The sequence below is a fragment of the Fistularia commersonii genome, chromosome 14 (genome assembly GCF_037954325.1).
Source record: "Fistularia commersonii isolate RoL2024-O1a breed Wild chromosome 14, RoL_Fcom_v1.0, whole genome shotgun sequence".
Taxonomy (NCBI): domain Eukaryota; kingdom Metazoa; phylum Chordata; class Actinopteri; order Syngnathiformes; family Fistulariidae; genus Fistularia; species Fistularia commersonii.
The window spans coordinates 8,579,057-8,606,378 of record NC_141297.1 but is presented as its reverse complement, the minus strand read 5'-3'; the positions used below and the strand labels follow the sequence as shown (position 1 = coordinate 8,606,378).

At 42.8% G+C, this 27,322-nt stretch overlaps 1 protein-coding gene across 3 annotated transcripts; it reads right to left on the bottom strand.

Moving 5' to 3' along the window:
• Positions 1–581: 581 nt before the first annotated feature.
• Positions 582–25,560, bottom strand: agap2 (ArfGAP with GTPase domain, ankyrin repeat and PH domain 2). Of its 3 annotated transcripts, XM_086159948.1 has the most exons (19): positions 22,603–25,560; positions 17,191–17,249; positions 15,324–15,411; positions 15,009–15,094; positions 13,800–13,935; positions 12,359–12,493; positions 12,148–12,266; positions 9,704–9,844; positions 9,496–9,570; positions 8,490–8,594; positions 7,537–7,711; positions 6,265–6,390; positions 6,037–6,171; positions 5,772–5,831; positions 4,945–5,096; positions 3,763–3,853; positions 3,259–3,481; positions 2,032–2,326; positions 582–1,204 (listed from the first exon to the last, which is right to left on the bottom strand). In XM_086159948.1, the coding sequence occupies exons 1-19, from the start codon at positions 23,561–23,563 to the stop codon at positions 998–1,000; spliced, it is 3,369 nt and encodes a 1,122-aa protein (XP_086016074.1). In that variant the 5' UTR covers positions 23,564–25,560; the 3' UTR covers positions 582–997. The 3 variants fall into 3 exon arrangements, with proteins under 3 accessions (XP_086016074.1, XP_086016072.1, XP_086016073.1); XM_086159946.1 differs by lacking the exon at positions 9,704–9,844; XM_086159947.1 differs by lacking the exons at positions 5,772–5,831; positions 9,704–9,844.
• Between the last annotated feature and the right edge of the window lie 1,762 nt (positions 25,561–27,322).

Below are 27,322 nucleotides of genomic sequence, written 5' to 3'. Positions count from 1 at the left end.
TCGTCATGGAGATTTTAACCCCTTCAAAAATAATAATAAAAAAAACTACAACAACAAAAAGAAAAAAAAAATACAACATCTGACAAACATCTATATTGATCTTTTTCTGTCGTCTGTAAAAATGATCTGCTCACTGGTTCTTCAGCTCGAAGGACAAGCGAGAGAAATATGTATAAATGAAAATGATAAAAAAGACAATGAAAAAAACAAAAGTTTTTTTTCTTAAAACCAACTGTAAGAAATCATTTATAAAATTGAGTCCGATTTTTTTTTATCACTTTGTCTTATTACAGTTCAACATTAAGCATGTAGTATAGGTACATTTACAGAATATTAAAATGCCATATCTTTGACCTGCGAAAAAAAACATTGATATATTTCATTTTCCAAACCATTTTTTTCTAGTCTAAGCAGGAAGTCATAATCATCTCAGCTGATTTGTCACCGGAAAATTAAAAGAAAGAAAGGTTTTTAACGGCCGAACGGACCTTTATACTTCAGCGACAGGCACACATTACTAACAACAGGAAATATTGTAGTTTAGTCTTATTCATTAATGCCCCCCCCCCCCACCCGCCCTCCAAAAAAAGCAGTTTTGGTCCACTCTGGATAAATCTGAACGAAAAGCATCACCCTCTCTGATTCCTCTGGCAGCTGCGTGGCCATCCAGTATGGTTCGCTCCGAACCTGTGGTCGCCGTGGCCGTATTATTGCACGTCTTCTGGAGGAAGTGAAGTGGAAGCAGCTCTGCTCTGGGGGAAACCACAGGAGACGACAGCTACAAACTCCTACGCGAGTCTTGACTCGGGGAATGAGGTCAACGGCAACACTGTAATCTCAGCAATACATCATCGTGTTGTCAACAAATGGAATGAAATATTGCTTTTTAAGTTGTTTGATATGTTGTTCAGTCTTCAAAAACCTTAATACTATTATTCGTAGTCCTGTTATTTCCCAGCCATCGTGGCGGAAGCGTGTCCCCCTTTTTCCGTCCAGGCTATGACACACGTTTCCTGGAGCTGGTCCGGCCCAGGCTGGCGGTGCTGGAACGACGGGACAGGATGGGCGTGGCGGCGGTCGGGGACGCCTCGCTTGGACAGCCGTGCTGAAACAAAATATCCATGCAGCCTTTGCTCCCCGTCTTTTTGGCCACCATCATGGCCGTCTGGCCCTGGCTGTCTCTCGCTCTTACATCGATTCCGTACTGTCCAAATGACAAGAGGAGATTTGTTAGATTATCCGGATTTCTCTTCTCTGCGCTGTAGCAGGGAAGCTAAACATCCCTAATCTGCTAGTTAGCTTAGCGCAATGAATGGCAGCCTATGGTAAGTGTTAGCCTTTCTCAGTCAAAAATGGTCAAATACACATGTTCATTCTTTTTGATGTGAAAGCCATCCATCCATGGATGGATGGATGCCACAGTTAAATTTAATCATGATGTGTTTCTTTAATAATGAAACAAATAAATGTATCAAAATGATGTAGAAGCACCAAAATCATGTGGTAGATTCTGATCAAACATTTATTCCCACTCTATCATGTCCCCAAGGAAGACAACAAGCAAGCGACTTCAAATTCTCGTTTTCTGAATGGAGATCAGTCACTATTCATCAGGAATTCACTGCTTAGCAGGGTAACAAACATAATTCAATTAATTTGATTCAAATTCATTTGATTTCTGTAACATTATGACAAGATGGCATGACAACCAGATGAGGTTTAGGTCCAACAAAAAACAGCTGTTGTCATTTATGTCCAGTATCTATTACTATTATTTGTTTTTACCAATCTTTTTGTCAAGGTGATATTATGAAAACGAAAAGACTCTTTGTTTAATATGATCCCAAATTCTTATCTCTGAAGTTTTGTTCTTTTATTTGACATGGTGAACACGTTGTGTTGGACCCAGCGCAGGAAGGTGTTGCCATGGTAACCGCTCATTGAAATCCTAAATAAGTAAAGAACGGGGATATGCGCTCATGCAGTCCTAGTTTGTTCTGTGGATTTAGAAAAATCGAAGGAGAGACCCACCCAGATAAGAAGCTGGGTCATGACCACGTCCCCCAGATGGCAGGCGGCGTGCAGCGCCGTCTGGGGGGGTGCCGGCGCCCCCAGCGCCGAAGGCTGGCCGTTGATCAGCTCCTTGTTGCTGTGGGCGAGGAGGAGGAGCAGCCTGGGGAGATCCCTCTCTGTCACCGCCGACAGCATCCACACCGCCAAGCAGCCGTCGCTGCCGCCTGCGGGTGGCGTTCTGGACGCTGGGGGAAGTGGCGCCACGAAGGCCCGCTGCTCATATTTTGCACGGATCCACGTCTCCCTTTCCTCCCTTTGGAAACACAAACAGGATTGTCCATAGTCCAAACACACACACACATATGCTTCATCTTGTTAGTCAAGTGCTATTTCTCGGTTTTGGATTTGACTTCTGCATACATGCAGTTAATATAAAAATAATAAAAATATAGTCACGAGAAGATATATACATATATATATATATATATACACACGAAAATTACTTTCACGATATTCTAATATTTTGAGATAGGATTTTTGAGTTTTCTTAAGATGCAAGCCATAATCAGCAATATTAAAATAATAAAGGGCTTGCAATATTTCAATTGATTTATAATGAATCCAGAATGTATGACATTTATGTTTTTGTAATTGCATTACCGAAGATAAAGTACTTTATCACAATATTCAAATTTTTTGAGACAGTCCTTTATATATGCAAGTGTTATTTGCAGTCCCTATGTCCTCTATTGTAAGTCGCTTTGGATAAAAGCGTCTGCTAAATGTAATGTAATGTAATGTAATATATATATATATATTTACACCCCGCCTCTTGGCCAATAGCAGTTGGCATAGGCTTCAGAATCCCCTGTGACCCTGAGTAGGATAAGCGATAAATAATGTATGTGTGTGTGCGTATCTGTTTATCTCTGTGTCTCTTTTTCAATCGAGCACAAAGTGATATACATGTACAATATACAACTATCAATAAATCAATTGGACATAAAACAGTATATATATGTATACACATATACACATACATACTGTATATATTTAATATATATACCAGAACTCCCTCTAAAAGAGGTTTTTAATCTGAACGTGTCTTTTTTTCCGTGTTAAATAAAGGTTAAATAAATAAAAAATACCGTCTTAAACATGCTGTTTGCTGTGTTTTTAAAAATCTTAATACCGATGGATCTTTTCATTAATTATTGTTATTATTTTCAGTGTCACGGCTCCCACCGTGAGGCCCTGGGCGTGGGCTTGGTGCGGCCCTGGGTGCAGCTCTCCCAGATGCTGTTGGCCATGTGGTTTCCGATGGCGGCCAGGACCTGCGTCAGCTCCCCGGGCAGGTCGTCCAGGTCCAGGGACCGCACACGGGACAGGTGGGTCCCCAGGTTCCTGTGGATCCCCGAGCACTCGATGCAGATGAGGGCACCCAGGTTAAGACTGGCCCACGTGGGGTCTGCGGTGACAGAGGAGTCCTCGGTCAATATCTCGCCTCTCAGAATGAGAGCGTGAATGAGTGGATATCTTTCTCTGTGATTGACAGCTGACCCGGCCTAGTTTAGCAATCCTCTCTCGCCCATTCACTGCAAAGTAACTCCTCACACACACACATCTCCCCCTGGACTGGTTGTTGTTTCGCATCTGCCTTTGCGCTCACTGGCTGTAGGTCTAACAGGCGGCTGATCCGCGCCTTCTTGGGAGCTTTCAGAAGAAAAACGCGTGAAGGTGAAAACTCACTTGGCGCCTCGCAGTCGACACACAGGCCATTGCCCTTGGCGTTGCGGATGGCCTGCAGGGCCACAGCCTCGCTCCGGCTGCTCCGGCGAGCCTGGAAACACACACACACGTTATTCCTCACTCATTTTGTTGCATTTTGTTGCAAATCTTTAAAAATGCAGGTCATTTTGATTATTTGATATTTGATTATTTTGATCATTTTATTACGTCTGGTTGTTTTCTTGCTATTATTTGTTGATATTTTTGATTTTTTAATTAAAGATCCATTCAGTATTTTCTCCTTAATTTATGTGTAATTACTAGCTAATTTGGGGATAATTTATTGCTAATTTCTTTGACAGACAGTTTTTCTCATAATTTAACTGGGACATGTTTGGTTTGATCGGGTTACGGTGCTAAGAATTAATTTTTAACTAAAACAGAGTGAATTTATTCACCAGACATTATTCATGTGACTATTCAAGCAGCTCCTGGCAGATAAAATCACTTGAAAGGATAATATTAAAGTGAAAGGTGGGGGAAATGACAATTAAATGAAGGATAAAAGTGGAACTGGGATCAAAGTAGACGATAAAAAGGCAAAGGAGCATTTCTATCAAATCCTGGGAGAAAAGTCTGCGTTTTATCATCAGTTCATTTATTTTGTGCATTTTATATTTTCACAGCAAACACAATCAGGGGCGGGCGTGTGTGTGTTTGTGTGTGAAGGGGTGTACATGCATCTGTTTATGTGTTCGTCTGTCTGTTTGTGCTCATATGTTTTGTTGTTCACATGGATGTGTGTTTGTTCCTGTGTATATGTGTGTGTGAGGCTGTTTCTCTGTGTGTGTATATGGGTGTGTGTGTGTGTGTGGGGATCACATTTGATTGACAGTGACCTGGAAACAAACAGCAAAGCTGTCACTGTGACTGAAACTGAAAGCGAAGGTGATAAAATGAGGAGCGGAAACCTCGAAAATAAATCCAGTCAAAAGAAACAAGAAGTGAAGCTCAGAGTTCATCATACCGCCTGGAGGAAGAGGCTGATCTGCAAAAAAAGTGTTATTTTTAAACATTTCTACCTTACATCCTGTCTGCTGATTGTAAATCAGCATGTTCTGATCACAAACAGCAGCGGTTCAACAGACAGGCAAACATGGATGACCTTTTTACCATGATGGAAAACGCTAAAAGAACAGATACCTTGCTCCTGCCGCTCTCGCACGACTGCAGACTCGCCAGGATCTGGCTCTCGATGGCCGACACCCAGGAGTCCCTTTCCTCTAGGCTCGGAGCTTCGAAGTGCCACATCTGGCCGGTGAACGACACGATGATGAAGTCGGCGTTCTCCTCATCTGCAGGCGGAGAGAGAAAGAGGGAATCACATGGATAGTCAGTGAGGGTGGGGTCACGTCGGGGGGGGGGGGAAGGGTAGGTAGGGGTCGGTTCCAACAGCGGGGGGTGCAGGAGGGGTCGGGATGTGTGGAAATGCATGCAACACTAAACAGTTTAAAAGAGGGTGGGTGAAGAAAACACTCATACTGATGCAAGTAATTTAGGCTTTGGATGAAGGTGGTGGATAGATGGATGGATGGATGGATGGATGGATGGATGGATGGATGGATGGATGGATGGATGGATGGATACAGTAAATTCACAAATGGATGGATTGATAGTTGATTGAACTCTGGCACAACAATTTCTTTCGGGATAAATAAATTTGTTCTTATTCTTATAGACAGATACTGTAGGTGGACAGATAGAAAGACACTATGATGGATGGATAGACTGGCGGACAGATGGGTAAACAGCTGTACAGGTAGACTGATTGATGATAGATTGATATAGACAAAAACGATGGCTGAACAGAGTGATAGATAGATTTTAGACAGGCAGATGCATTTATCAATGATGTAGTGATAAAGAGATGTGAATAAACAAACAGCAGACAAGCGGAGGGATGGACGGACATGCAGGCAAACAGACCAAGGAGGGCCGCGTTAGGTCATTCTGCCCGTCGTCACGGTTACCTGTCTTATTAATGTTTCTCAAGCTACCGAAGCTCTTTAGCTTCCACATTTTGCGTTTGGCTGCGGAGCAAGAAGGGAAGGTAGGAAGGAAGGATGGATAGGGGAGAAAAGGAAAGTCCTGGTGTTAGGAAACAAAAGTATTCAGAGGAAGACCGGTAAGGAGAAAAAAGGAGAATGTTAAGCAAATAATTATAATAATTAATTATAATAATAATTAATTAATAATCAGGTGGCACAAAGAAAGAGGGATGTTTCTCATCTTCACCTTCTGCTTGTCCCACCGCCGCGTCTCCCTTCTGGTTCATACTCTTCTTCCTCCTGTTCTTCTTGCGGTCGGTCATCGGCGACGACTGGCCCGGTTCTTTCCCGCCGAAAGGACCCGTCGTCCCTTCCAGGGCGTCTAGTTGGGGGGGACAGGAGGCCGAGAACACGGGGTCACAGGAGACGACGATCACGCCGACCGGAGTGAGTTCTCTGGGTTTTTTTTTCGTACCGACACTTTGTGCTTTGGTGGACAAGGAGGACGGGCAGCGCTTGAGGAGCCGGTCTCCGCCCTGGGGAGACAAGCCGCCGGAGCGGTCGTCCACCACGGACAGGGTCGGGGGACACAGCTGGGGCACTGGAGGGGAAGGGGGCGCAACAAGGACACACATCAATCAACTGTCAAGACTATTGATTTTAAAAACATAATCCATATGTTTTCCATGAGTTCCAGGGACGGAGTCAACAACGGTTCTTTGCTGTTCCTGGATCATTTTCAGATCATTTTATCTAGACTGGATTTTTTTGGGAAATTTTAATACTATTTAATTTTTCCTTTTTTTTAGAAATTCTGGGGGAAAATTCTTTTTTTATTTTCCTTTCTAAAAAGGAATTTTTTTTGGTCATTTTTTTGTAATAACCTGAACATTTAGGGGCATTTACTGCAAATTTCTGTGTTACTTTGATATAATGTATAATTTTATATGTCAGAAATTATATACAGGAAATTAGAATATTGTGATAAAGTTCTTTATCTTCTGTAATGCAATTACAAAAACAAAAATGTCATACATTCTGGATTCATTACAAATCAACTGAAATATTGCAAGCCTTTTATTATTTTAATATTGCTGATAATGGCTTACATCTTAAGAAAACTCAAAAATCCTATCTCAAAATATTAGAATATCATGAAAAAGTGATTTTTTTTTTTTTATTTGATTACAGAAGATAAAGAACTTTATCACAATATTCTAATTTTCTGAGACAGTCTTGTAAATATAATTCAGTGACGTGCGGTGAGGTTCATGACCGGTGAGGCACTGACATCATCGCCACACGTATCTTCTTCATATTTCAACGGTTATGTGAATTTTTTTTTAAGCGATTTTGAAAAAAAAACAAAAACGGTGAAGCTACGTGGAAAATAACTTTATAGTACAAATCACTGAATAAATATAACCATTGAATTTATTTTTCCATTTTGCATTTATTTCTTCCCGTGATGACAGATGAGGCCCGGCCTCCCCTGCCTCTACTGACTGCACGTCACTGATATAATTTATGTATATATTATATATTTATACATACATTTATATATTTTTTTTTTCATGATTTGTGAAAGTAAGTGAATTTGCTTCATTCAAACCATTCAGACATCAAAATTAAAAAGAGTATTAATATGTTTACACTAAAAAAAAAAGGACAAATCAGAATTTTCAACAAATTCAGGCCAGAAATGACTGAAATATATTTATAAATGAAATCCAGTTGGATGATATACCTGTGCTGGAGCTCTCGGGGGCCGTCAGCTCTTTGCTCAGCCCGTTGACCCCGGAGCCAGGTGGGACAGGGGAAGGGACGGCGGGGGCGACGGCCCTCGGTGGTCGTTTCCCGGGAACTTTCACCGTCACGTGGAGCAGGTCAATGTCCTTCCCGTGGATATTCTGTGTGTAGTCCTGAAACGACACGGGGGGAGGTCAGCAACACATCACCGCTAAAAAACTCCTGAGCAGCTAACCTGAACTAATCCTCTCACCGGATAGAAATATGCATAATGTGGCATTGATGTGAGAAATAAAACATTTTAATCATAATTGTTGTGTCATCTGCATATATTGCAAAACAGAAATAAATAGCCCTTTTCCAAGGAAAGTAGTTCCAGCTTTTATCAAATCCACTGAACAGGTTACATCAGGGGTAGGGAATATTTTTGGGTGGCGGGCCACATTTCTTATTTAATTTTTATGCTTATATGATAAATAGTTATCATGTAAATTGACCAAAATAAAAATTGCAATTTAGATATTTACATTTTTTGGCATTTTATTTCAACTTTAAAATCAATAATGATCATCTAAATGTTTTAACATTATTTAGTATGTAATCAGCCGTATAAAATCTAACAAAAGGGAAAATATAAGGAGTTTCTAAATTCAATATTGATTGAAAACACTTATTAAAATATTCAAAGAAATTAATTTGGCTGGCCGTAAGGAAAAAGAACCAAACGGGCCTGATATAAAATACCCAAGTCTGGGTTATGATGATAGCGAGAGGGTTCTTTGACCATTGGAATGTTAATTTGATGTAATCAAGAGATGCAATTTTTGTGATGTTTTTTTGTGATCCATTTACAAAAGAGATTGAGTTTGATTTAAAAAAAATGACAAAGAGGTCATCATATGTTCAGTGGCAGCGTATCCATCCGCCATCAGAAGGGCGTGTTTTTCTTACACTGGAGCTGGAGTGGTAGGACAACGTGCCGTTGTTGGACAGCGTGACGTATTTCTTCTTCCACTCCTTGTTCAGAGAGCTGCCGCTTCTCTTCCACAGGATGCTCTGTTTGACGGGAGAAAACTTTGAAAAGGAAGAAACAAGGTCGCAGTCCTCACAGACATCAGCCATCATCAGCCTAAAATTAGAGCCGGCTTCTTCAAAGCAGTAGCGTTGAGCGCTCCCACAACATCAGCATGATATTAATAGAACCTTCTTACTGATCTGTGAGTGTGTGTGTTTGTGTGTGTGTGTATGTGTGTGTGTGTGTGTGTGTGTGTTCCTTGTCAAAGGTACTCCAAACAGACTTTGGCCCAGTTTCTTTCCACTTTGATGCTGGAGAGAAAATAAATTGCTGCTGTTTGCAAAATTAAAAATTCAAAAAAAAAAAAAAAAAAAAAAAAAAAAAGAAAAACCTGCAAAACACACTGGTAATTTTTATTCTATTCTTTTTAATTAAACAGATAAAAGAAAACAACAAAAATGATAATAATATTAATAAAAAATGTCATTAAATGACTCCATACTTTACATTTTTACCAATTTTGTTTAAAATGCGTAAAATGCTGTAGTTTCTTCATTGACATTTTATTTTTTTAATAATAGATGAGCATATTCATCTGTTATAAATGATCAGTTTTTAAGTATCCATGAATATTTTATAAGGAACTATAGTAGATAAATTGGTTTGAAATGTCTAGGGAAAATGTAATTTTTAGAAACAAACAAACAAGCAAAGAAGCATTTCTTAGAGAAAATAGAATAGATAAAATGAATGTAGCCAGTTGAAAATGTTAAAACAAGCACTATTTTACTTTTGTTTCTTCCAATGACAGAGTCTCATGGGAAGGGAAGTCTTTGATATAGATTATATTGATATTTTTCTTTCATTCTTGACCCAATTGAATGATAAAAAAATCCATTTAAAGCAAATAATCTGGATTTGAATGGTTGGCGCGAATCCCACCTGTTTGAGGGGAAGCCCCCGCGTCGCTCCCGCTTCACCTTTCTGCTCGCCGCTTTTCTTCTCCGAGTCTCGGTTCTGAAAGGAAAGAAAACCAGGGTCGTGAAGGTGTGAGCGTAGGAGGAGGACACCGGGAGATGTAGGCTAGACGGGCGGACTTGGAGGCGGTAGAAGCGAGGATCGAAGAAGGCGTGAGACGGGAACGACTGACCTTGAAGAGCGAGGGTCTCCGGGGGATGCTCTTCGCGGAGCGAGCGCTGCCGCCCCCCTCACCTGATGCCACCCTCAGCTCCCTGTGACCGAACAGGGGGGTGGAGGGGAGGGAGTAGCCGCCACTCGGGCCATTGCTGGCCTGGGAGGATGACGATGATGAAGAGGAGGAGGCCGGGATGGGATGGAGGCGTGAGGGAAGAGATGACAGTGAGAATGGCAGGGAGGATGATTGACAGCTCTGGGTGAGACGAGGAGTACGGCCATGACGGAGGGCATACAGGGGCCGTAAAAACTCATCGTGGTCTTTTTCTTTTTAATGTAAACCGCTGAATTAGCTGAAATTTGAAGGATTTGTTGATGGTGTGAGGAGTCAAGCTTTCATGTTTTTTTTTTTTTTTTTTAATCCTTATCAGGTGCATTTTTATTTCAATTTTTTTGCCGACTTTTTCGGTACTATTTTTTTCCTCCTCGCTTTTTGAGCAGTTTTCCTGCTGATTTTCAGGTAATTTCTTGCAGACATTCATTTTTTTTTTAATGACGGTTTTCAAAATTTGAGTGATTTTTGTATTTTTTTGCATCCTTCACTAAAAGATTTCTGAGAAATATCTAATTCAATTAGCAAGTTAGCTGTCGAATTATTCAAATTATTTTTCATTTTTTATCCTGTAGAAACAGATTTTAAGGTAAAAAATACACACACATACACATGTGTGTATATATATATATATATATATATATATATATATATATATTTACTTACATTTAATATTATTAATGCATTATTATTTATTTATATTTAATATTACTAATTATTTGTTTATCTTGAGGGCAGCACAGTGGTGCAGTGGTCTGCACGTTGGCCTCCCAAAAAATTGGGGAAATTGCCCCAAATGAGTGAGTCGATGTTGTCTGTCTTTATATGTGGCCCTGAGACTGACTGGCGACCTGTCCAGGGTGTACCCCGCTTCTCACCCCATGACAGCTGGGATAGGCTCCAGCTTCCACTGTGACCCCGAGTGCAAGGTACGTGTTGGACGATGGACAGATGGATGGATGGATGGATGGATGGATGGATGGATGGATGGATGGATGGATATAAATTTTTTTTTAAATAAAAAAAAATATTATTCAGAGGCCTGGAACTTTCCTCTGCTGGTAAAAAATCATCCAAAACTGCCGAGGTGAGCGGGAAAAATCAAAATGCTGAATTGGACAAACGATTTAATTTAATTTATACTTTAAGGTCAATCAGTGTAGATATTAATTTTTTACTGCCACTTTTCAAAATATTTTTGTTTTTTTTAAAGATTTTTAAGAAATTGAAAAATTTGGTCAGGTAATTCCTTGAGATTACTTTTAATTGTCTCCCTATTTTTCCTTTTCCTTTTCCTTTTTGGGGAAAAGTTTCAAACTTTTCCATAAAGAGTCCTCATAGATTTTCAGGCTGCATCTGAGTCTGACTCCAAATTTTCATGTCAGTATGTGCAGATATTTATTAATGTCATTAGTCAAAATATTTTTAAGTTATTTTTCCTGTTCTAAAAATGTCAAGGTAATATTTTTTTTTTTTTTTTCTCCAAATTTAATTAATTCACTTTTTTCTTTAAATTGTCTCCCTCTTTTTTCTGCCATTACAAATTAGCAGCAATAACCAAGTTTGAAAGTTTTCCCCAAAGGGTCCTCATGGGTTCTCAGTTTTTCATCACCGCACATCCGGCCCCAGGAGCTTGCCTCTGCCGATAAAATCATCCTCCTCCAAAACTGCAGAGGTGAGCGGAAAAAAATCAAAGTGCCGAACGGGACGGGTGGTTTAATTTAGACGGGAGACAAAAAAAAGAAGCACCGACCTCCGTCTGGCAACTATTTTAGTCAGCTCTTATGTAACTGTCTGGGCCGGGAAAAAAAAAAATCTGTTTATCTGAAAACCAAGGGCAGTCTAATGCACACAAAATAAAGTTTTATGATAATATGGTGAAAGAAGTTTAAGAGCAAGTAAAATAAAGCTGTGATAGCAAATAACGAGCATTGAGTAATCATTTTGCTTTTTTTTTAAAATCTGGCTTTCGTTTCATGCCTGGCAAGCACCAAAGCCAGCCGGAATAACAAATAAAATTGAAAAAAATCATAGGGAAATCACTTGGAATAAAGCGAGAAATTATTTGGGTGTTTGAAACTTGGGTGAGATATCCCCCCCGGGAGCTGTGCAAATGATTGTGGGAAGTTGCCCGAAAAAAAAATAAATTAAACACCTGCGAGAAATGATATGACAGTCGGAGAAATGAGCTGGAAACGTGCGCTAAATGACTCAGATGTCGGTGAATAATGGGTATGGATTTGTTTACGATTACCTCCCTCTCTTTTCCTTCCTGAACCAACAAAATCTTCCACTCTAAATTTTTCATCCTGGAAAACCTTACATGCAGAGGTCAAAGGTCGCCATACCTGTCCCGGGAAGGACGCCGATCCAGGTGTGGATCCTCCCGAGTGACTTGGGGAGTTGGGCAGGGACTTGCAGGCCTGCAGCGCCGTCTGCTTCTTCTGGGTCACGATCTTCTGGGCAGCTAAAAAAAAAATTAATTTACACAAACATAGCGTCAACGCCTCTCTCCTCAGCGGGAATCGCGAAAAAAAACACCTCGGAGGGTCTGCTCACCCTCTGCAAACACTCGATCCACGTTGAAGCCGTAGGTGGCGCAGGTCTCGTAGAAGAGGGAGTGGCGAACGTCTATGCATAGCTGCCGCGCCCGCTGATCCTCAATCACTCGGGGGTTGGTGCTGCTGATTTTGTCTGAAAGAGCAAACGTCCCCGTTTCTTAGCGGTGACAATCTCAAGAATGATCAACTTCTATATCTGGGCGGTCATTTTTCGTCGGTGGAGTTTGGGAAGAATCTCAACGCAGCAACGTTTAAGTCCAGCTGGTGTCATAGCAGCTCCATATATTTGGAAGCATCGTGAAAAAAATTCTTGTATGACACAAAATCCTTTTTTTAAATTATCGATTGGCTAAATTAGCCACCATTTACTTACATTTAGAAAATGTGTTCATTTATTTCCAGATCCGAGTCACTGCTCTGGTGGTGAGCGACAGCGGTGGGAGCATTCACAACTAATTTTAGGTTTTTAGCTTAGTTATTCTTAGATTCTCTTTAAGTCTATCCTCTTATACTTCCCCTCGCCTTCTCGTCATCTCCATTCTGCTCTCTCCTTGCGGCGATAGCAATATTTTTCCAACGGGGCTAAAAGAGCAAGGCAAGCAATAGGCTAATGCTATCGAAGAATTCCCTAACAACGCGAGCTAACAATACTAGCGTCAACAGCCAACAGCTAACCTTCCCAAAAAAAACATGGACGTACCGTTAATTTAAATGTCGGGGTCACTTCACTATTTTTCTCTTTTTATTTTTATTCTGAATTGACCCATATTCTATATACTTATTTCTATTCTTATATATTTAAAGTTCAGCCCCAGGTTGCTATGCTACCCCTTTTGCTGTTGGAGGGCAAAAGGGCTAGCATAGCAACAAATAATTTTTCAGCCAATCCCAGCTGACTTTGGGCTTAGAGGCGGGGTTTGACCTAGATGTCAATCACAGAGACACCTGACCATTCACTCTCTCATTCACACCTACGGACAATTTAGTCCAGATGTTTTACAAAAAGTAAAAAAAAAAAAAAATCACCTGAACTTTCATCTCATTCGTATATTTCATTTTTGTGACCCCTCCCATCTATCCTGAATCATAATCAGTCAACAACTTCCTGCAGACAGACATATAAACAAGCAGCTGCGTATCCGCATGTGTGTGTGTGTGTGTGTGTGTGTGTGTGTGTGTGTGTGTGTGTGTGTGTGTGTGAAAATGTAACCTTGACAGAGGTGACTAATGTCCAAAACTCATGCTTGATTGGTTCATGAGGAGGGGGTTTAAATATTCATAAGGGAACTTGATTGAGGGTTGAAGCCTATCAGGCGCCACTTTGCTCATGAATATTCATGAGCAAAGCCCCCACCACCGCACCACCGCTCAACAACTAGCGATGGTTTTTTTATGGCGGCGGCGATGGCTCGCAGGAGACGCGAGGCCCCAGTGCTGACCTTGAGTGCCGACCACGATGACGGGCACGTCGGTGCGGTGTGCGCAGAGCTGGCTGTAGAGCTGGTAGAGCTCCTGGAAGCTGGATTCGTTCTCCAGGCTGAAGACCAGGATCACCGCATCCACCCAGCCGATGAACTGAGGAAGTGGAGGAGGAAGAGAAGACGTCATCCAATATCCTGGATGTGATGCGTGTAGTAAATACAATGTTTGGAATATTGAATTTTCAAGGATCAATTTTTAACCCGCATGATCCAAATAGTGTTTTCTTCACATTAGCATTAGCTTTGAGACTGAAAAGTTCTAAGAATCAGATTTCGTTCTGGGAATTACCCTCTGGGAATGACACTGCTATGGCACGTTGGGAATAATACCCATGCACTATTATTTTATTTTCTCACTGCATCATGTTAGCTTGCATATTTTGCCGAAAATGTTTCTGTACTGTAGCAGGCTTGGACCATTTCTCGCTGCTTTTGTCCGTTTTTTGGCAAGAAAACAGCTGACCAGTGGCCACGATAGTCTTTAAAAAAAGGCACTCTGGAGTCACAACGCACAAAGAAACAGCCCAGTTTCCGAAAAAGTTCAAGGAACAAATAGTTAGAAAACAGCTAATGCCTTTCTTCCAACATTTTGCACACCTACCGGTAATGTGTACAGTCTGCGTATGTTTGCAATTCCCTGCACTATTATATTGGTATGTTTATTATTAGTATTTATTAATTACACTTATCTGGATTTCATTGAACAGGGGAACACGCTTCCAGACTGTACATATGACAATAAACACTTTGGATCTTGAATCTTAAATGTTTTATTCTGGAGAGAGTTCAAGTGCATTTTGTGTCATCGTCACAACAGAAAAACGGTATTTGTTTAATTTGTTTTAAAATCTGTGAAAACCTGGGATGAGACTGGAAGCCAATGTAGATATGAAATGAGATTTGCATCGTCCGTGTAAATGTGTAAATGTATAAATGTGATTTTTTTTTTTTTTTTTTGACGGATATCCTGCACGACTGTTTGCATGTGTGTCCCCAAGCTGCGCTGCTGCTCTGCCCTCAAGGCCCAAACAGATGGACGGTTTTATTATCCGTTATTGATAAATGCAGAGCATTGCGGGAAAATGTCGGCCATCCGCACCCAATTCGATTGGTAGATAACGGACAGTCTAGTCACACACACACACACACACACACACATAAACACACCTGCGCATCTGGTGGCCCTGCTTCCTCCCGGATCAGTAACAGATGACTCTGTCCGTCCACCAGCACTTCCTTCTTATACCTCCCGCCTGGCACAGACACCGAGATACAACACACTCATTTTCAAAAGCATGAAACCTATATTTAAAAAAAAAAAGTTTATTTATTTTTACATTTATTCTTTTTTACATTTGTTATTTTTTTGGGAGGGATGAATATTATAATATAATTGTATAATATAATATTTGTTAATATATAATTAATTTAATATATATAATTAATTTATTAATATAATAATTTGCTGCTTGTGTGTCTTACCTTCTGGTTTTTCCAGTGCGACGTAGCTGCCCGTGATGTATTTGTTCACCAGCGCCGACTTGCCGCTTTTCAGACTTCCCAGAACACCCTACGAGGAGAAGGGAGGAAACGCGATACACGCGTCCGGCTGAATATCGAATATCTCTCCGACCGAATCAAGACCTTCCTTTTTTGTGCTCTGCTTTTCAAACATCTCAGATTTGAATTGATGGTGCAATTAGAGCAGTGTCCGATCACATGGGTTTATTATTATGTAATTCTGGTTTCATTGTGTGGATTTATGTCTACGATAACAACGGGCCTTTTTATTAAATCCTGGTCGTAATTTGTTTTTCAGTCTGCAAAGACTTTATGTGTTTGTTTGTTTGTTTTCAAAAATATAGCTAAATTGACTCAACAAGAAAAGAAGCACCCTCCTCAAAAAAATGTCAGGAAATGATGTAAAAATTGATTAAAACGCAACAATAAATCAATTAGCAGTTGCAAGGAAACTAGAGGGAATACAGCTAAAGAATTAGGATAAAAACATTTTTCTAAATTATTTAATTTCATATTTAGAGGTCAGCTATTTTCAGATATCTCTCAGGGGAATTTCAGATCAAAGTGGAACTAAGCTACTGATTCAATTATATTTTACATGGAAAAATGAATAATCCCCACTGACACGTGTTAGCACGTTAGCCTTGCGCCATGTTCACGATTCGATCAGGGGGATGGATTCGCTTCATGCGCGGCACCTCTGATGATTATTTCTCCAACCATCCCCTCCACCTCCCCGTCCCTGCGCGAGCGAAAAAAGCTGGGAACAATCAGCCTGTCGCTTGAACGCCTCCTGGAAAGTAGAGGCGCCATAAAAAACGTCCTCTGTCAGGGGGCCGTAAATCCCGCGTGGAGCTGCAGCACTGCAGTGGCGAGGAGGGAGCGGGAAAGGGTAGTAGCCTGCAGCCTAGCCCCCCCCCCTCCAATTCCCCACTCCCCATCCCCCCACCAACTCTCCATCGGTTCTGACTGAAAAACAATCCGGCTATTAATATGGCTCCTTTTTTTTTTATTTTGTTTTTTTGTACGTCCAAGCCTTCCAGCTGGGATGTGGAAAAGAGCTGCGGGGTTGTCAAAGAGACGGGAATCACATCAAACCCATTTTGTTAAAATTTTAATTTTATTAACTACCGGTGTTTTAAAATGCGTCTAAATTAGTAATTGAACTGAATTGCTCTAGCCTGAGAATTAATTTCTGTGTGTAATTATATATGCCAATAAATATATGATAATAAATCATTTTTATTTGAGGTGCCTTATCAAACATTCAAGGACACCGTAGACACATATACACAAAATATAGAATAAGGAAACAATTAAGATAAATCAGTAAAACTGACAATGCGGTTAAACATTTTTTTATCTGCAAATAAATATGGAAAAATATAAATACAGTGGTTGTAAAAACCACATGCTGTGTATCAGGTAGGATTTTTCCGCTTTTTCCATCTGCCTTGCTCAAGGGCTACATACACATGTTGTTATTTCCAGGTATTATCCCGACTGCCCTTCTACCCCCAGCAGTTTAACGTGAAATCAGCTCCCCTGAGAGAAATAGATCCATAGGAGATTCTTCCTGTCACCAGCTTTGAGTTAACGGGAGGAAATATCTTGCGCGTATCAATGTGGGAAATGCGCTGAATGACTTTTTAGTGACGTTGTCGTCACCCAAACCGACGTGCAACAACCTGCAGAAACAGACAAGGAGTTTCAGTGTCGCAGCTATGTTTGATATTTCTGCAGGAATCCTGCCGTTCTGAAAGTATGTTTTTTTTTTTTTGTTTGTTTTTTTGGGGGGGCGATGACCATCTGTGTGTCGTCCACTCACCAGTCTCAGCTCGGGGATGGATCGACTCAAGCTCCACTCCTGGCTGTTGTTGATATTTACTGCAGAAATAGACAGAAACAAGCAGTCAGCGGGGCAGGTACTCAAGGAGATTCATCATTTTCATCAAAAAAAAAAAAAAAAAACACAGCCAGTGAGTGAGCAACACATCCCATCATCCCATCTGTGGTACTGACTGCCACGAGCACACATGTGGCCCGGTGTTAATGAACATAACCTTTCAGACACAACAGGGGATGCAGCAGGTTGCAGCATCATCCTGTTCGCTCCCCGTCGCGCTCTAAGCGCCGGCTGAGGGCCGACTGGCCCCTGTCGGCCCCCGTCAGCTACTTCGGCCCGGCCGCCCATCAAAACATGTCCAGAACCAAGATGGCTGGAGTGGCAAAAAAAAAAAAAAAAAAAAAAAAAAAAAGATAGTCCGGTCATCAAAATCTATTAAACATTTTAAAATTGCAAGAAATATCTTGACAAATGGGCACCCATCAAAAAATATTAATAGAAATTTAATTAAAAAATAATTGAAGAGTTGAGGATATTATCTCTATTTGACTGAGCTAGATGTTGTTGTTTTTTTTGTTTTTTTTACTCTGTTGTATTTTAGTTTTTTTTTTTTTTTTCGCTTGCAATTGAGGAAATAAGTGAATTGTTAAATGAATGGTAGAAATAATTATACCTATAAAGAATATTGTATAATGTGTATCTTGTCATTGTCATGAGGTTTTGTAAGAATGTGTGTGACTCTGTCAAGGAACTTGTTCTTATAAATGTTCAAAAAAAAATAAATTGCAAGAGCGGGCGATAGGAAAGGATCCCATAGATTTCTGACAATTTCAATATATCACGCTGAGTGTTGGTTTTTCCAACCGCGGAAAACCCTGCACACAGATTCAACAGTTGTCACATATACGATTGAAATAAAAACAAGATTGAGTTTGCCTTAAATTGCAATAACATATCAAACACATGGATCGGCAATCGGGAAAAATAGAATTTTGTGTCGAACAACGATGTGAGACATTCTACTTTTGTGAAATCGGGGCCGACTTTCAACATTCAAGGTGATCAGATGGAGATCTGCAAAAATGTAGATTTAATTGTAGATTTAATGTAGATTTAATGTAATTTTTATCATACTGATACTGATCAGGTTTACAAAATTCCCGGACAGACGTCACATGTCACTTCCCGGCATATGCATCCGACCGCCTCAAAGTTAAAGCTTTATACCCGCTCGACTGTTTTTCAGTTGCTATGGCAACATTCATCCAGCCAATTGCCGCTCATTTTTTTAAGGCTTTATAAAATAAAAATGTCTGCAGTGTGGCTATCAGGCCTGGGCCGGTCCATCCAGAACCTGGGTACCAAAACTCCGTCAGGCCACATCTGACCCAAATACATGACCCACTGTGTTTGGATGTGGGCAAAATACCCATAATAACCAGGATGTGGGCCACATTATAAAGTCAATGAGGGGGCCAGACCAGGCCAAAGTGTGTGTGCGTGTGTGTGTGAGCATGTTACCAAAGGTTTTTGAAGGTATGGGGGATGAATCACAACCATATAACAGTAAAATAGGCAATAAAAAAAAAAAAAATCAAACTATAGATGGAACACACACCCGCCTAAAGTCATGCAGTTGAAATAGATTTCTTTTCTGCTGTAACAATATACGTGTTTTGGAAAAAAGGAGCGATCAAACTAATATTATGGCCACAATAAAGGTGAAAAAAAAAATCAATGAAATAGTCTCCCGTTACATTTTTGATGACAAATACATATATACTCCACAGCCGGGGGATATTTTGTATAAAATCATGATGCGTATTTCTTTGCCATCGAGAGAACAAACATCTGTCGCGTCCTTGAAAGGCAAATGACCTCAATCTTTGTCTGGCCTTGAACGCAGCACGCCTGCGACGATGGCCTTCGGTTGGGAGACGACAGGCTGGAATGTGAGGCGGCGCCGCTGCGGGCGTTTCCCGGGCACAGAGAGGATGACACACACGCACACACACACGCGCTCACACACACGCATACGCTTTGTTGATGCGTGTGTCTCTTTTTTTAATCGAGCCAAAAGTGATCAGACAACGCGATCGTTCAGCAGCACTCACATAGAAAGCTAATTATTCCAAGAGTGAGGGATCCAACCCCCCAAACACAGACGTACACACACACACACACACACACACACACACACACAAAACTATTTCATAACTTGATTGTTGCTTGTTTTTGTTGGAATTTTATCACACCTATTAGCCTGTGACACATGCACAATCGTACACGCATGTACACCGTGCATCCTCCGCCCCTCTTTTTTCATCAGGCTCTGCCTCTGTAGCAGAAGCAGAAGCGGCAGACCTGCCGGTTGCCATGGCAACACTTCCCCTTGCCCTGCTCGTATGTCTGTGTGTGTGTGTGTACGCGTGTGTGTGTGTGTGCGCGCAGGCGATTGGCGGGTTTAGCCTCACTACTTGGGTGACTCCACAATGTGAATGTGTAACAGTTTGAATACACAGTGAGTGAATGAAGATGCAACACACACACACACACTGAGCAACCATGTTTGTCAAAGAGATGTTGTGTTGCTCGTCGACAAGCAGGGGAGGAATCAGGGAAGAAAAAAAAAAACTAAAGCCCCTCAGTAGACGAGTGTGGGCTTAAAACGCCACATGAATGACGAGACAACCGCGGAACGGGAATTCAACGGTCGACAGAGAAAGACGGAGAACATGCAGTGGGTGGACTATCAAAAAACTGGATTAGAGACAGTTCTTGAATTGATCCCCCTTCCTCCTCCCCAGTTAGAGACGGGAGAACAAACATGGCCTCCTGCTTCCATATCAGCATGTCGAAAAAAAAACAAAAAACAAGTTGAGCGCAGCAGGATCCAACTGTCGTCGTGCCACCGGCTCATCTCCCCCCCCCCCCCCCCCCCCCCCCCCCCCCCCCCTGGGCTTCATTATGAGATTTAAACCCCTACTGGAAACGCTGGTTTCGTGTGTGTGTGTGTGTCAGAGCGGAGATTAACCCTCGAGCGGTGTGAAATCTGCCCGCGCTCTGAGGGGAATTAGATTACGGCCGTCCAAGACGGTTGTATTGTCGTTCCCGGTATCAAAGAAGTTCATGTGTCGTCAGTTTGAGGGCACCACGCGCCCTCCAGGGGGTCGGCGGCGGGACACGTGGCGCCGCCGGGGCCCGCCGGTGTATCCTGTGAGCTCTGACGTCGAACCCCGTCCGTGTTCCGACCCCGCCCCGACCGAACGGATTCCTCCGCGCAGAGGGAAGAATGCACGGCGTCTGATCATATTCTGGCAAACAACAGCCAGCGGGCAGCGGGGGATTAAAAACGGATCCTCTGGGCGAGTTTGTTTTAGTCGTATTTATTTTTCCTAATTTGCTAATCATGTTTTTGCAGAGGCTGCATTGGGGCCAATTCATGTAAACATACATTTAAAAAAAATGAAAAATAAGCTGACAGATTCCCGAGACTATTTTTAAATTTTTGCCAAGATAATGTGACACAATATCACACGCAAAAAAGTAAAATAATCTGACAGTTTTTCTGAATTTTGTATTACCTCCTTTCTATTTCCTATATATTTACTGCATTAATTTCAAAGCTTTTATCGAATTTTGTGTAATTTTAAGTTGTTTTGGGTTTTTTTTTCGCAGAAAATTCATGTACTTGTTTCTTTTTTTTTTTTTTTAAATCCCAGAGAGAGTTTCCATGAGTTCAATTTTGACCTTTTATTTAGGAAATGAACGGCTAAATTAGTGAAAAATTGACTCTAAAGGGTTTATAGAATTGCTCAGCCTCCGCAGGAAATCGCTTACGACAAGGTCCTTTGCTTTTAGCGAGGTTTGACTGGGAACAGCCGAGGCATTGTATGGTCAACTGCACACTTGCGAGTCAAAGCAAGCCTTTTTTTTTTTTTCTTTGCTAAGAAGGCAAAACATGTTCACAGCGGATTATGTCCTACAGTGACTGCCTGACGTCACTGAGACACTGAAGGAACCGACAGCTATACGCTCACGGGTCATTTTAGCAGCAGGGGCTAGCTGCTAACGGTAGCGTCGACGGAACGGCTCGATTAGCCGGTCGCCGCGGCGAACAAACGTCATCACCGACTGCAGTGCCCTTTTGTCCTGAAGTCGATTTTCCGTAAATTCTCCATTGACACACATAAATGAGCTAACAAAACAGCCTTGGCGTTTTCATTTACTTCCTGTTTTCCCGTACGAACTTAAGACTCCCGAAACTTTCGGGGCCGATCACTAGTCGGCAGTGTGACCTGAACGTCTTGTGTTGTGATAAATTCATGTTGCAGTCATTCATTCTCTCGTGTTATTTATATTATTAGATTATATTATGACCCAATTGGGAATGAATAACATCCCTCATTGGACTGGGGACGGACAAGGTGGAAATAAGCATGTAATCGGATGGAAAAAATGATTCATTCACGATCTGGGCGGGCGCTGAAGCCACGAACGGGTCGCTGCTCGATCATGGAGGCATACAAGCGTTCACCATCTCACATGCATCCGCTACCCCTTTCATTCGACCCTCATATGCACGCACAAACAAGAATTCACCCTCTCATTCACTCGTTATACCAAGATATACAACGATTATCCCTCTCATTTTAAATGGATGCTGGAATTGGAGCAGCCAGGCAGGAGGTCTCGAGGAAGACCAAGGAGATTTATGGATGTAATGATAGAAAATATGAAGGTAGTGAGAGAGGAGGATACGGAGAATAGGGTTAGATGGAGAAAGTTGATTCCCTGTGGCGACACCTGAAGGGAAAAGCCGAAAGGAGAAGAAGAAGATCTCTCATTTAAACAGCATATAGAAACATACTAGCATTCACCCTCTCATTCATTTTTTATATCAAGATATACAACCATTCACCCCCTCGATCACGCATCATCTAGATAAACAAGCGTTCGGCCTCTCAGTCATGCATCATTTGCGTAGACGTACAAGAATTCACCCTCTCATTCATGTGATATACAGATATAAAGACATTCACTCTCTCATAAACGTTATATCGAGATATGCAACCATTCATTCTCTCATCCACACATCAGATTGAACCATACGATCATTCACTCGTATTACAGAGGGATGCAAGAATTCACCCTGTTATTGTCATGTTCTTTCCATACGTATAACAACTCACTCTGTCATTCACACATCCGAACCATTCATGGTCTCCGAAGAACCTCCTGCACGTTTCTAAACCGCGGGAGGAAGAACATGCAAAATCCACAAAGATTCCGCCCAGTCGGAACCAAAATGAAGTTCGATGTAGAAATAAATAAAATAAAGATGTGAAATGAGTCGGGATGGCAGCGGCGTTGCGGGCGTCTGTGACCTCCTACCTTCCTCCTCGCTGGAGTCTCTCTGTATATAGACAGGTGGCGCCGTGGACGACGACCCCGCCGCCCCCGAACTGCTCTTGGTAAAAATGCCACTGATGAATTTGAGCATCTTCCTGTCCTTCGCCGAGCCCCGCTGGCCCTGCTGCGCCTGCTGGGCCTCGCGGGCCATCCCCAGGTCCTCCGACAAGCTGTTCAGGTCGCTGTTGTCCAACGTACGGCTCTTCCCCTTCCGCGGAGGTTTGGGGGCCTGGTGGGTCCCGGGGGCCGGTAGGGACGTCGACCCCGATTTCAGCCTCTCCTTCCTGGGGACGTCTCTGACCGCCGTGGCGATGACGTCCAGCGGCGTTCCCGCTTGGGCCTCGTCCCGCGGTTCCCTCCAGCCGTCGGGCCGGCTGGCCTCGGCCCATGAGGCCCTGCAGGGGCCCGGCGAGCGCGTGGGAACGCGGCAGTCCTTGCGGTCCAGGCTCTGAGCGGAGGTCGGGCTGCGCTCCCTGCCGTCCCTGGCCTCCCGGCCGCGGGTGGCCACGACGGCGTGGGATTTCAGCAGGCTGACCGGCCGCTGCCCCGCCGGTCGCATCGGCAAACTGGTTCTGGTGGGCGTCCGGAGAGGCTCCGCTCCCTCCAGCGAGGGAGACCCGCTCTGCTTCGCCTCCACCGTCTTCTCCGCGGCCTTCTGACTCCTATCAACCGGGAAGGGGGCGGAGAGGTTCCCCAGCGGTTTCTCGCTTCCCGTCCCGTGCACATCCGCCGGGGGTTTGTCTTTCACGGTTAGTCTCTCTCCATCTCCGCGCTCCACCGTTCTGCCACCATCTCCGGCCGGGGCCTCCGCTTTCCCCCGCGGCCCGGCCTCCCCCTCCCTCCCCTTGGCCTCCCCTCCATTCTCCTCCACGGCCTCTACCTTCACCAAGGTGAGGGAGATGAGGTAGGTGGTGCGTTGCTGCAGGGCGCCGCCTCCGCTCATGAGGTCAGGCTTTCAGTGGTCACGCAGCGGGTGAATGAAAGCGGACAGAGCCGCGTGAACCGTTTCGTCAGCGCGTCGGGACGCCAGGGAATCTGACGGAGGACCAAACTTACACGGACGGAGATTAACTTTCCCCTCGGAGGATGCAACAACAGAGCAGCTTTCATCCATCACCCCGCGCCCCCCACCCCCGCGAGCCAACCGCCGCCGCCGCCACCCTCCTCCCCGAATCCCTTCTCGTCTTTGTTTTCAGATATTAATATCAGTCACGGGTTTTCTTTGCTGACTGCAATTTTCATGTTGTTTTTCAGAACGCACTGTCAGTGCAGCCTTTTGTTCCTGGAAAATTGGAAAACCTCCAGAGCGCACGGATGCTTCGGCAAAGAAATCTTCATCAGGGCTTCCTCATGGTTAAATATTGTCACTTTTGCGTGTGTGTGTGTGAGAGAGAGAGAGTGTGTGTGTGTGATAATTCAGTTCAGGAAAAAACAACTCTCCCGCAGCGGACGTCATCAAAAAAAAAAAAAAAAACAGATGAGGAATAAGAAGTCTTTAAAAAATGCGTTTGTTTTTTTTTTTGGTTGTTGTTGTTGTTGTTTTTTTACCCGACAGCTTCCTTGCGTTGCGATGCGTTGCGGTGCAGGATTCCGAGCTCCGTGGGAGTGGGAGGGAGAAAAAAAGGGGGGGATCTTCACGTGTGTTGACAGCAGCATCCGTTCAGGGAGCGTCGGTCGAGAGGACGCGCAGGAATGACACTGACGACGGCGTGGAGGAGAAGGAGGAGGAAGAGAACGAGGAGGAAAGGATCGGGGGTGCTGGAGGTGGAAGGGTGGAAGGGCAGTTGAAGAAGCCCGGGTGGGTATCCGGAGACGCATGACGGAGTCATCCAGCATCCCGCCATCGCGCCGCCTCTCCCGGGTTCTCCTCCGAGCGGCGTGTCGGGCGTCTGACGCCGGGGAAGGAGGATGGAGAAGGAGGAGGGAGAAGAAGAAGAGGAGGAGGAGGAGGAGGAGGAGGAGGAGGAGGAGGAGGAGGATGCTCACCGCCTGTCTGTGAAGCTCAGCTAGAGGTTCAATGAGTCCAACACACACACACGCACATTCATGGATGACACACTGTCACCCCCCCACCCCTCTCCTCTCGCAATCCGTGCAACGCAGGAGAGGCTGCTGCAGCTTTTTCTTCTTTTTTTTTTTTTTTTCTTTCTCCCTCCTCTCCTCTCACCCTCTGCCGTCTCTCACACACTGTGCGGGGCCCCTTTGCTCTTTGCGGGCTCATCCCGCCCTCCTCTTCTTTTTCCTCCTCCTCCTCCTCCTCTCAGCACCATCTTCCACCACGCTAAATGGAAGGGAAGGGGAGGGGGGGGTGAAAAATGAAGAGAGGAAAAAAAAAAGGGTGTGTGTTCCAAGTGACTGCTACCATTTACACAGCTGGCATCGTAGTTTTATCACGATCTGTCATCAGCTGTCTATATATGTGTGTGTGTGAGTGTGTGTGTGTGTGTGCGTGTATGTTTGTGTGTGTGTGTGTGTGTGTGTGTGGTTCTGGCTCCTCCTCGGATGGAGGCTTGGCTTGTTTGTTGCTAAGGTGTTACAATCTTCCTGGCTCTGGTGGCACAATCATCTCCTCCATGTCCTCCCTCCTTTCTCCTCCTCCTGTTTCTATATTGCTCCCTGGATCTATGATGCTCTGTGTCAGTGTGTGTGTGTGTGTGTGTGTGTGTGTGTGTGTGTGTGTGTGCGTGCATGTCAGTGAAAAGACATTTCCTGTGAGTGTATTGATCTGTAGTCTATTTCCTACTAAAGCATGTGTTGATTATCCAACATGGGGAAGCTCCAGGCCCAGCATGAAGCCAGCAGAACCAGAACATATCAGATATCGATTGATTGAAAACAAAAATATTTACAACAAGTTTTGGATTTCCCTTAAAAAAAAGAACTTGAAAAAAACTTTGTGAAGCCTGTACGTGTGTAAAAAATAAACAATAACAAAAAACACATTTGGTCTGAAATGAATTTGATTAGTATTATTTTGAGCATCATTATAAACATTATTATTTTCAAGTCAGAAAAATAAAAATTGAAGAAAAATTTTTCTCAGATGATTTTTTTCTATGTTTATGCTTTTCTTTGAAGGCAAATGATTTATTTGTGCGATAAAAAGTGTCATTAGTCACAAAAAAAATCAAGTCATTATAATTCCTGCTTTCATCTGTTGTGATTTTTTTCTGTCAAAACTTTTACTTATTGTTTCTTCATTCATTCATAATCTATTGGTTATCCTACTCATAGGGTTTTGCTTTAAACTTTTTTTATCATTTTAACATTTTTTGTAGCCATTTAAAATTGTTTCCTCTGTCCATCAGAAGCTGCGAAACATATTAAATGCTAGCATTTCTCAAAACACAGTAAGATTAGCAAAAACACTTCTGCTACATCATTTCCTGTCTGGAAACCACGACGACAGGCATGATTACGAATGACCTGCGGTGTCATCTGCAATACTCTTGCTTGTTTCATCGACACACATCGACTGGGATGACAAAACTAAATCAAACGGTCCAAAAAGAGTTAAATGAGTTAATAACAAAATACTTTTTACCACATCAATTTAGGATTTTGATCTAACAACTATTGTGACTGTCACAACACATCCTGGACTAAAAGTTATTTTTTTGACTCATTTTAGTTCCTGCTGTTTATCGCTTTACTTAATTATTTTTATCTTTTTGGGTTTTGTTTTTGTGTAACTATTTTGGGGGTTTTCTTTGCTTCATTTTTTTGTACCATTTCTTATCGATCTATCTGTAACATCTTGCCATCATTTCTGTTTTTATTTTATTTTTGTGTTTGTCCCCGGCTAAAATTCTTGCAGATCGGAAGAAAATGCATTCCGGAGCTTTGGATTTATTTCCGACTTTTTAAAGTGGTCTGCACATTTTCTGACAGTGTTTGGCTATTTGTGTGAAAAAAAGAAAAGAGGAATGTGCTAGTCTGATTGCAGATGCAGAAACATTGTAGCAAAGTATTTATATAGATCAGGGGTGGGCAAACGTTTTGTCTCAGGGGCCCTATTGACTTTTGAAATTCGACAGACGGGCTGGGTCACCACAATACATAAAAACAAAAAAAATGTATTTCACTGATATAACTGGACCAATCTTTGGCGGGCCAGATTAAAAAGACCAACGTGCCGGATGTGGCCCGTGGGCCGTAGTTTGCCCACCCCTGATATAGATGATTAGACATCATTAAATAGACTAATTCATACAGAAAATGTTTTTTTTAAATGTTACTTGGAATGAGACAATGCCTTGCCAAATGGTGCAGCATTCCCGCCGCCATCCCATAATGTACTGCCCACCTGCTCAGCCGGTCCGCCTCGACACCCTCCCCTCTGCAGTCAGGGAGAGGGCAATAACTACTCGCACTGAATACTAAGGACCCCCAACAACCAGCTTTGGCACAAGGGGGGGAGAAACACACCACTCTGAGAGGAACGGCCACCAACAGCATCTCCCTCTGTCTCATACATGCACACACACACACACACACACACACACACATGCAAACACATACACACACTGATTGCAAAAAAAATGTCTCTCTCCAATTGACCAAATCCACCTCTAAATGTGTAAAAGTGCATGTAAGGTTGCAGCTGTGATGCACCGTGAATCCAATTATGACGGCACACACACACACACACACACACACACACACACACACACACACACACACACACACACACTGACACCCC